This window comes from Vanessa atalanta, chromosome Z, assembly GCF_905147765.1.
Source record: "Vanessa atalanta chromosome Z, ilVanAtal1.2, whole genome shotgun sequence".
Classification (NCBI taxonomy): Eukaryota; Metazoa; Arthropoda; class Insecta; order Lepidoptera; family Nymphalidae; genus Vanessa; species Vanessa atalanta.
The window spans coordinates 2,350,214-2,360,903 of NC_061902.1; the positions used below are offsets into that span (position 1 = coordinate 2,350,214).

The 10,690-nt window shown below is 32.4% G+C and overlaps 1 protein-coding gene across 2 annotated transcripts; it reads right to left on the reverse strand.

The window, feature by feature from the left end:
* Positions 1-230: 230 nt before the first annotated feature.
* On the reverse strand, positions 231-9,732 carry LOC125075993 (JNK-interacting protein 1). 2 transcript variants are annotated; one of them, XM_047687909.1, is made up of 8 exons: positions 9,610-9,732; positions 9,218-9,444; positions 7,336-7,590; positions 5,620-5,820; positions 5,237-5,312; positions 2,756-2,918; positions 1,442-1,623; positions 231-659 (listed from the first exon to the last, which is right to left on the reverse strand). In XM_047687909.1, the coding sequence occupies exons 1-8, from the start codon at positions 9,729-9,731 to the stop codon at positions 587-589; spliced, it is 1,299 nt and encodes a 432-aa protein (XP_047543865.1). In that variant the 5' UTR covers position 9,732; the 3' UTR covers positions 231-586. The 2 variants fall into 2 exon arrangements, with proteins under 2 accessions (XP_047543865.1, XP_047543864.1); XM_047687908.1 differs by having other exon boundaries at positions 5,237-5,354.
* Positions 9,733-10,690: the final 958 nt, after the last annotated feature.

Genomic DNA, 10,690 nt, shown 5'->3' on the forward strand with positions numbered 1-10,690 from the left:
TATTCTATTTTTTTTTTATTTTATAGAGTATTGTTCTTGCTAAATACATTTTAAATTATTTATTAAAGTTATTTTTTTGATAAGAGAATTTATTTTAAAAATTAACGTGACGAAACAGCTTCTATAATAAAAATAGTATTGCTTTCTTAAACTTATGTATATTTTGAATTAATAATACCTAGATTTTTATGTCTTTATTATTTTTATAATTTTAAATGGTGATAGGATTTTCAGACTACATAAAGGTTATTCGGATGTTTCACAGTCACTTAGCGTTTATTAATATATTATGATTTTTTTTGAGCGAAATTTTACAAAAAGGCATATATTTGAGGTATAAAATGGAATCGATCTAAGCTACGTTGCTCGAATGCTAACCGACGTGATTACTACGTAATTGTATAACGCTATATAATATAACCTATGATTTCTCGTAACCTGTAAACGGAAGTTTATATTTTTAATTTATTCAAGATCGTTAGCTTAACCTTTAACTAACTTATAATCGATTATAACCACGCTAAGAGTCTGTGAATTTTAAATACGAAAGCATTTAACATAGACGAAAAAGTTATTGCTTGTATTTTTATTCAATGTAGATATCTTCAATCGGATACGCAGTTTCAATGAACTTCTGATAGAACCTCTGGAACGCTCTCCTGAAATAAGAATAATAAAAAATAATCACTTAGAGATAATAACAATAATAAAGCGTTATACACATAGCTGGAAGGGTTTCCAAACATACAAAAAAGCAAGTACAATAATCGTCCACACAGCGCTTATATTTATCCATATTTCCAAAACGCATTTTGTACATTTAAATAAAATTGCATATCTAAAGCGCATACGTAATAAGCGTGGAGGCAATGTAATAATGTACCTAAGAATATGGACGTATTTGGTACTTGGCGTTACAAGTATAATGTTCATATATACTTTGTGAGATATTAAATCATAATATATTACTAATATAATGATCTGGGGTCAATTCTACTAACATATAACGGTTACAAGACGAAACCTAAACTCGGCTTAATCGTTAAATATCGGTTACGATACGGTCTCGGTTATATTACGATCTAACAGGGAACCAAACCGAATCTGGATTGTTGTTTTAGTAGAATAGGAAAACGACGGAACGGCAACAATAATGTTTCGATTCGATTGTGATAAAGTGACAATTTGTAACTACAAGTGTCTTGAATAGCTCAGGTTTGATTCTATGAGCTACTCCGAAGATTAAATATAAGAGTCTTCGGCTAGCATAAATTTAAGCTGCAGGGACAAAAGGTATATTAAAATAACTTTTCTGTTAATTTACTGATAACTGGTAATATTTTATATAAGCAAAAAATAACATATTGCCCTAGTTCAACTTCAATGAACGTCCATTGGCCCAAAATAAATACTGAAAACTTACTGTGATGAATAGTCTTACCCTACTGCTTCCGCGACTGGCCTCGTAGACTCCGTCCCCCTGAACACGTGACAAGCAAATCTCTGCAGTGTTGGGTGTTTTGTGATAAATCCCAAGTAGCGATGATCGCGAGGATGAAAAGCGCAGAAGGAGACGTTCTTGAGAGAATAGAAGTAATCGATGCATGGACCACTTCGACTTCGCTGTTGTAATAAAAAAATAAAAATGGTAAAAATATTGTTAATTAAAGTAAAATGTAAATATGAAATTATTATTTATTAGAGATCGTTCAGGCAAGTAACGAGAAACTCAAAGGTTTCGTTACTTTTTTATTATTGAGTTTTAATCTTGGCTTGACTGTAAAGTTGATTTTAGACTTGACTCTATTCTTGCAGATAATCCATATTAACGACTACAATAATTCTAATTGATGGAGACAATCAGTCAGCGAATAATCATGCTTCCCAAAATATAAGGTTTTAAAGTATAAAAGCTCGAAAATTAGCTCTATTTATAGTTCAAATACAACAGCTTAGAGTTATACGGGAGATTAACTCAATCTTTAGTTACGACTCACGTTTCCCTTTCTTACTTTACTTTTAGTTAAAATATTAATTCGCAAATTAATTAGATTTTATCTACTTAATCAGATCCAAATACACTTTATATAATATATTTGAAGTCTGATTCTAAGTTTAATGACCCTATATTAACATATATATGTTACTAATATCATAGTAGTAATACTTATTTATTCTACTTTTTTCCTAAATAGATTTTTATTTTATTGTATTTTAAGTCGTTTAGTGCCATTTTTGCATACCGTGGTTACTTAAAAGTATGGCGACTGTTATCCTTAGACCTATTTACCACTTATATTTTTTTATATTTTACTGTTTGTTATGTTTATAATCCTATCTAGATAAATAGATTAAAAATTTTTTTTTTTCAAAAATCTCATAAGAAAAGAAGGTTGTATGAACTCCACGCTTTCGTAACGTCTAAAGTCTATTCCGACCACAACAGAAGCAAAGAAAAGTAAAATCTTTAACACTGAATTTATGCGATATCGTTGTAGTTAATGTAATAGTGTTTTATTACAAATAAATAAATATTAAGCAAGAACTATTTTTAATGCAAAATAAAGCTAAGCTATTAGCCAATCACGAATGTCTCTGGTTTCTTTATTTACTCGTTCTTTGAATGGAATTGGCTTTTCGAGTTTATTTAATTAATTAGTAAATTTAATTATTGTGTTATCAATTTTAAACATTTTTATTTATCTAACTGTTGCACAAAAATTAAATAGGTTAAACTGCAACGAATTAAACTTACGTCAGGTTTTGATCGATCAACCATTCGAAGACCTTGATCTGAGACTTCTAATATACATGGTTGTGCTCCTGGCTCTCCATTCGATTCACCTACAATTTTTTTAACCGCTTGACAGACCACTCCAGTACCTTTGTGAGCTAAAGTTTCAACGGATCCCATATATCTGCAACAATAAAAAATATTATTTTCATGTACAATCTAGATGTATATATACATATAATTAATATATTCATTTCGGAGACAAGATACTAAATCAATAAACCAACTTAGCTTTTATAAACTGAACGCACTCATTGGTACCCCTGTTGTATCGGCGAGGAGTTTCGCATAAACTTATAAAGACTAACTATACTTTAGAAAAATCCCCGATCAGAAAAACAGGACTAGTCACATCAAAAATCATTAAGATAATTTCATGATATCCACATCCACGTTAAAGGCCAGATTTCGATTCGATCCTTTCTAGATTTGCAGACTTTGCTATGTCCTCTGTCACTATGCAAGTAGCCTGACAGCTCTTCAACGCTGGTGCCCAAACTTACACGTGAAATTTCACCGCTGCCCTATGGCTGCTTCCTTAATCTGCTCACATTCCAAAATGTACTATGTCCCAATCCCGCGAAAGGTGAAATTCGCATCGGATATTCTTATGGTTTGAAAGGGCTTCCAAATTCTTCTCTGCTATTCTCCAGATACTCATTTTGCGTTCTGTTTGCACTTTGCAAAAAAAAGTAATTCATCCCTTTTCTTGATAAAAAACAAAACGAAATAGCCTTCACATAAAAATCTCACACAGTACTGATAATGTCCTTCTGAACGATTTGACGCGCTGTCAATTCTTAACGAAAACTAACCAATTGCGCACATATACAATAGAACACGAGTATTAAAGACACACTTAAATTCTAAATTCACTTACTCTCATGATGCGATGTAACAGCATTCCAGACGCAGGGCCAACAGCTTCAGAGATATAAACAGTAGTAGCTGGGAGTTTGGAGGTTGGGAGTGCGTACTCTCAACTTCGAAACTCCAAGCCACCACGTAAATATTCTTGATCGAAATACACGATACATTTTACTGGTTCTGCTTTATATGGTAGCCGCTAGATCCACACAAAGAATAATCAACAAAAATATTCAGTGTATACATGCAGTAAATATAAACAAAGTTAAACATGACACAAGTTTAGTACACCATTAGAGCGCTCACAATTATGAACATTACATGAAACTTATATCTAAATAAACAGTCATTTCCAAATAATATTTACACGATGCAGACTGCTTCCTTTATGACGTAATACATTTTATCATAAATATATAATATATTTATTGAACTGAGTTCAGATTATATTGACTGGCTCGTCGCTTACTGTATATTACCACACCTGTGGTACATTTCTTACAGTAAATTAGGAGTTGAATTATATTGATAATCGATTAAAATTCGAGTTTTTCAACCACTAGTCTATCTCAGCTCCAGTTACCCGTTCTATTTAATATTTTTACACCATGTGGGGTACAACTAGCTTAGTCTTGGCCAGTGGAATATATTCGAAATAGTTGAGGCTGTTGTAGCTCCTTCTTTTCCTTCCTAATTGTAATCAATCAGATGTCTCCAGGACTATATGTGACTGATAACGAGGCAACCAAAGGGTTGGCAATCGGAGTTAGCGGTGTAGCTTAAGTCACTTTAGTTGATCCACTAGACCCGGGTGAAGGTTTCTCTGCCTGCGATTATGATAGTGCAGTTTTCTACATCACTTGTTTCCTGTTCGATGCACCTTTTCTGGTTTTCTTTTTTACCGAGATACTGTTTCATTTCGACCAGTTGGTTGTTCATCACACTTGACCTCTTACAAAGTGTACGAACCTGGCTTGCACTAGACACATTTCTCGCTTTTTTGTGCAATTATAGGCAAATCAGAAGAAAGCTCACCTGATGAGTGAGAAATAAGGGCCCTTACTACTTCGGCTTTTTCATACCCGACCTATGGGTAGTATCGACGAGTTTTTAACCAACTCCAGAATAAGGGCTGTGTTATGGCTAAGCGTTAAACGACATCTTCATGTCTGAGACCATTGTCAAACAACACACAAAAACCTGACAAAAAGGAATAAACTGAGGTCTATTATTCCAAATCTAACAACGAGAAACGTGCAAATATGTCATAATATCTCATAGGTATCGAACACCGGTAAAAAAAATGCCAATATATCTTTAAATCATAAAATCATCGAGAACAGACGTGAGGCTTACATGCAATCGCCAACTAAGAAACTGCATCGCAAACGCTTCTGCTTTTTCTTCTAAAGTTTAAAACGCTAGAGGAAGAAAATAATCCGATAAATGTCCCATTACTGTATAGTGGATGTTGTTCATATATAAAGAATTTAAGCAAAAATAAAATATATTTAGTCATAAATTTACCTGGTGATTGTTAAAATAATAGAAAATAATTCAAACACATCGACTTACCCTAATAAGTATCTTTCCCTTTTAACTTTGGCATTTGCGGGATCGAAATCGTTGTAATCCATATCCACAGCGTAGGCTGAAGGAAAAATACCTTGTTGACCTGTTCGTAAATTTACACCTGGAAAAAATATATGTTAATGTTTGTCTATATTTCTCAGGCTGGGATCACATCTAGGGAAAGATGCTTCGGGTAGGATGTGCGATGTAAACTAAAACTAGCGATGTCCACTTTCAAGTTATTACTATTCTTCTTTTTTTACCCCCATTTCATACATTTAAATTGGAAATTTTGCTAATAGTCCAAAATATCAGGATGCAAGACGTTGTATATCGATACGATTAAGGCAACATAGTTTATAAGGCAAATAAACTAATATAATTACCTTCACACCATAAATCTTCAGCTTCCTTCTGAACATATATTGGATCTCCAATTTCAACTTCAATTTCATCGTGATGTCGTGGATTGAATTTATGTAGACCTCTGTGTGTTGCTTCTAACATTTCTAGTTGACTGTGAGGAACCGTTGTCATATTGCCAGAAAAATTAATTCCACTGATACTGCAGCTCGAAGATGGTGACACTGGAATTAATAAATTTATAATATATTCTTACACCAACAATAAAATTAGATTTTTTTTTTAATGATAAATATAATTAGTATGAAAACTTAATACCCGAAATAAAAATACTTGAAACGCTTGTACCTCAAGATATAGAAACCAAAAGTTTATTTATTATGAGCCATGTCTGATCTGTTGTTGAATTTGAAATGAACTGGATTTACCAACGACTAAAAGGAGAATATTGATTTATCTAAAAATAAGGATTATGACCAGGCATTTAATTGATATGGACGTTTATAAACCACAGTCAGCAGAATTTTGTGTGAATATTTTTAGAGTTATAATAACCATTCATATTAAATATATTCAGAATGTTATTTCAGTTACTTTGATTCTATTTTAATGTGGAGATCAATTTATGTTGGCTGATCGAATAGAGGTTAATGGTATCCAGACCATTTTTTCAATCGATGAACTAATTTTATTGCATAAAAATGTGCTAACACATTTATCAATTGCTGGGAGATTTAAAAAAATTATAATAATCTGACTCTAGAAAAATGTGGGAACTCATATCATAATATTATGCTTGATGCATTTACGGTTTCAAAAATGTGTAAACACTGTCGTAAACACTGATTGTCTTGATACTCCAGATGTTATTATTACTTAAAAGAATTTTGATATGTTCGATGGCAAAGCGGGTATAAAACTTTTGATTGATGAAAGAATTTGATAAAGTTGCTTAAAATAAATAACTTCTGATTTCTTTCATCGTGTATTCGCAAGAATGCAGTAAGTCTTCCGATACACTTTTTAGTCCTTGTTAAATAGCGATGATTTTACTTCGCCTGAAAAGTGCTTTTGATAGTTCATTCCATATATAACAAAATATTTGAAATATAGTAAAGTTGAAACGAATTATTGTTTAGAAACTTTTGAAATATAATTAGTCATCTCGGTACGATTTTTTATATATCAAAAACATCAAAGCAACAAAAGCCAGGCCATATCAAAATGGTAGGTATTGTTTACCAAGAAAGAAATTAACACTTGAAAGTATGCCACACCCTTCTTAAATTCCTGATACTGCGCCATTATACTTTCACGAGGCAAGTGTGCAGTTCTATATAAACTAAAGTGTTCCTCCACCCTCACGTATTGCTTTTTTTTTCTTCAAATTTAAAAGGCACCAAACGGGAAGTATACCATCGAAAACAATACAAGATCTTCCCTACCTAACCAACCTACCTAAGAAGAAAGCGTTTAAATCGCAGTAGGCAAATTTTATTATTAAATTTTTCTTTAAAACATATACAAAACTGTATACAGAGATCGACTAAGATCCGTTAAAGTAAGTAATCACAATATTGGAGATCAAAGTCATATCGTATCCAAATACAGTAAAATGTTGTTACTAATTATATTTGCATACAAATTGGACACTATTAATTGTTCCCCGAACAATCTTTTTCTTTTTATATTACTAGATGAAATTAAATTGAGGCTAATGATAAATAAAATATACTTACCATTTTGCTGCAAGGGTGTTGGTGATAAACTCTTCGGACCGGTGTCGATAGGTGAGTGCGCTGTACTGTGACCACTGTCAACATCGCCGAGACTCTGTAATCTTTCGGAATCTGGGCTAGAATCTTCATCGAGAAGGTAACCACACTTCAGAACGAGAAGTGGTCGTCCTTGACACCCTGGCCGTATGAGCATACCAGTTAAAGCTCCTAATTCGTCAGCCAACGATGCGGGCTGATTAGATGAAACTAGCGCCGCTGGAAATTGTAAATTTTTCATTAGTGGCTCAGTTGAAAATACATTTCTTAAGCCTGATTTTATTTATAAACCTATATTAAGTTCAAATTAAAACGATTGATTTAATTAAATTTAATATCACCAATAAAATCGAACGCATTAAACATTTCTTTACAATCAAAGTAATTTTACAACTCTTTCAAATATTTCCAAAAAACAAGAGCATTACACGATGTACTTCTTGCTTGTTATAATATGTTTATAAATATATATGAAAATATATGAATGCAATACTAGTTTATCATCATTTAACTTAGAAAAGCTAAAGTATAATCCTCATGAAAAAAAAAATAGTACATGATTTATTAAAAAACATAAACTTTAAGATTACGCAAAGAAAACAATAATAATAATAAAAAAGTAACGAAATAAAACCATACAGATATGATTTAAAATATAAAAAAACATCCAATCTAAAATGTCCTTTGGTATTGTAGCCAAGACACTGGCACTAGTGGCACTATTACCCCTCTAAACTGCATATTATATATTATAAATTATAATGGAACAACTTGGTGGAAGAGCTTTGTGCAAGCCCATCTGGTTAGGTACCACCCACTCATCAGATATTCTACCCCTAAACAACAGTACTCAGTATTGTTGTGTTCCGGTTAGAAGGATGAGTGAGCCAGTGTAACACGCACAAGCGACATAACATCTTAGTTCCCAAGGTTGATGGCACATTGGCGATGTAAGGAATGGTTAATATTTCTTACATCGCCATTGTCTATAGGCGGTGTTGACCACTTACCATCAGGTGGGCCATATGCTCGTCCACCACGATGCCACCGATACCATAAAAAAGACATATAAACCTATTCTTAACAGAAGGGGTCAGTCAGTCAAACCAGTTTCATAAATAACTACATTCTTAATTGCTATGATGTTGTCCTATACAACTAAAAAATATTTCTTTTTAAATAAAAGGAACTAAGAACGTTAAAAAGAACGGAATTTCGTATCGAATACACACAAATAAAAATAACAAAGCTAATATCATATCAATTAGAAGAAAAAAAAAAAGTATTTCAGAGTAAAGTCATAAATTTTAAAGATGCAATAGCGCCAGCGACTTCATTCCGAGTTAATTATATTACAATATGGTTTTTATAAAATACTTCAATTTTAATTTTGTTCATTTATGTTTTTATTGTATTTGATAATATTTGTATTTTGAATCGGACAATGACAAGTGCTATGAATCATGAAAATATTCCCTTTAGTCATAAATACGTACCATATTATAATCTTTATTTATTGATAGAATTACGCTACTTACACACACATAAGTGAGTAGAATAAGTACTAAATATATGTATATATGTAAGTATAGTTGAGTGACGAAAACCACAGATTCAACCCTCCAATAAACCGAAACCTATCTTTTTAACACACTCACATTTAAAATATAAAAATTTAACTCGCTAAAGCTTTTGCAACGAAACACAAACAACGTAGAACAAATAAATCGCCCAAGCGGTTCTTGAATATAAAAACAAATAGGCTCGCCAGCTGAGTAATCGATCATTTAAAACAAAATAATTAAATATTTTTATTTTTATATATTACCAATAAATTAAGACTTACATTTTCTTGTTTTTGGAATCTCTGGTAGTTTCCTTCTTCTCCTTTCGCCATTAGCAAATGTTTGGTGGTGAGGGCTGCGTTGTGCGTCCGTCACATCAGATTGATTTATCGGAGACGCATCAGCTTGAGCCGCACTACCCGTCTCGTTTTCACCGACCTCTTCATCAGGCGTACCTTCGCTCTTCGATGAAGGCGAGTCATCTTCCAAACCAACATTTGGCACTAATCTATTAGCACAATGCAACCATTAAAATATTTGCTCCAAATACATAAATAATATCTTCCCAGACTTCTAATTAATGAAATAACGATTTTTAGGTGACATTTCAAAGGAACTACTTTCGTCATGCGAATCGATGGCGGATGATAGTAATAGAGATAAATTAACTTACGAGTAAAAAGGCGTTGGAGCCTTGATGTGCTGTGGAAGTTTGTCGAATACCCGGCGAAATTCTTCAAATTCGCTGTCAGCCATGTCGATATCGCACCAGGTATTCGTGCACAAGGGGTGCATGCGCGACGCGCTCCGACGTGAAGTTTATCGACCAGAGTTCACTCGTATAATAATGAATAGTGCAAGTGCTGCGCATGATCGGCTTCGCTGCGCGCGCATCTTTCATCCCCTCAATATGCAATGAGATGTCACCCTATACCTATTGCTTACGTCACGCGATTCAATTTGTGAATCAGCGGGAAACCCTCGAGAGTAATTGAAATGAAATTTATTTTAGAATTTTCTTAATTATTTTAGGTTAAACTCGTACATCATATTTTATTTAAATTATTTTGAAAGGAAATAATACAAACTATCTATTAATTATTACATGAAATATAAAAAATGCTTCCCCTAATAAATATAATTCGTTCTAAATTATATGCAAAAAACTTTTTAAGTTAGGTCTAATTTGATGAATGAGATATTATTTTGCTTACTAATATTGTAAATGTATATATATATATATATATATATATATATATATAGTTAAGAGATAAAATTGCATTGTTCATACTTTTCGCCGTCTTAGGAGGTGATTTTTTTGAAAAACCTTTTTTTTATTAACCTTTGTAATATTTATAAGAAAATAATTTTGCCAATTTTAAGACAGTCTATAATTAAAAAAAAAAATTTAGTTTCCTTTGTTAGTAGTAGTGGTAGAGGGTTCATTATTTTGGACATAAAAAAAGTCGACGGTGACTCTTATTATCTACATAATGGTTAGGTATACGTGGTCGTTGTTAGCAGAATTACAAATATATTGAGAAATTCTTACATCGTGAGGATAGATCATCGAAATGATCATTACGAGTGGGAACTATGATTTCACGTCCCTCGATTCTGTAGTTTCACTGACTCATCATTCGTCAGCCTTATTTAAGCAAAACAAATTATTTTTATTTCAAAAGATTAATTTCCGACTCAGAAACGTGTCTTATATAGCGTCGTTAGTAAAATAAAAAATAATGTAGTTTAAA

Bases quoted from the DNA above. Each gene is read 5' to 3' on its own strand.
- LOC125075993 (XM_047687908.1), bottom strand. From the start codon at position 9,731: ATGCACCCCTTGTGCACGAATACCTGGTGCGATATCGACATGGCTGAC. The intron at 5,821-7,335 runs GTAAGTATATTT...TATTAATTCCAG, and splicing joins AACACCCTTGCAGCAAAATG to TGTCACCATCTTCGAGCTGC. The intron at 660-1,441 runs GTAAGACTATTC...TTCTTATTTCAG, and splicing joins CCAGTCGCGGAAGCAGTAGG to GAGAGCGTTCCAGAGGTTCT.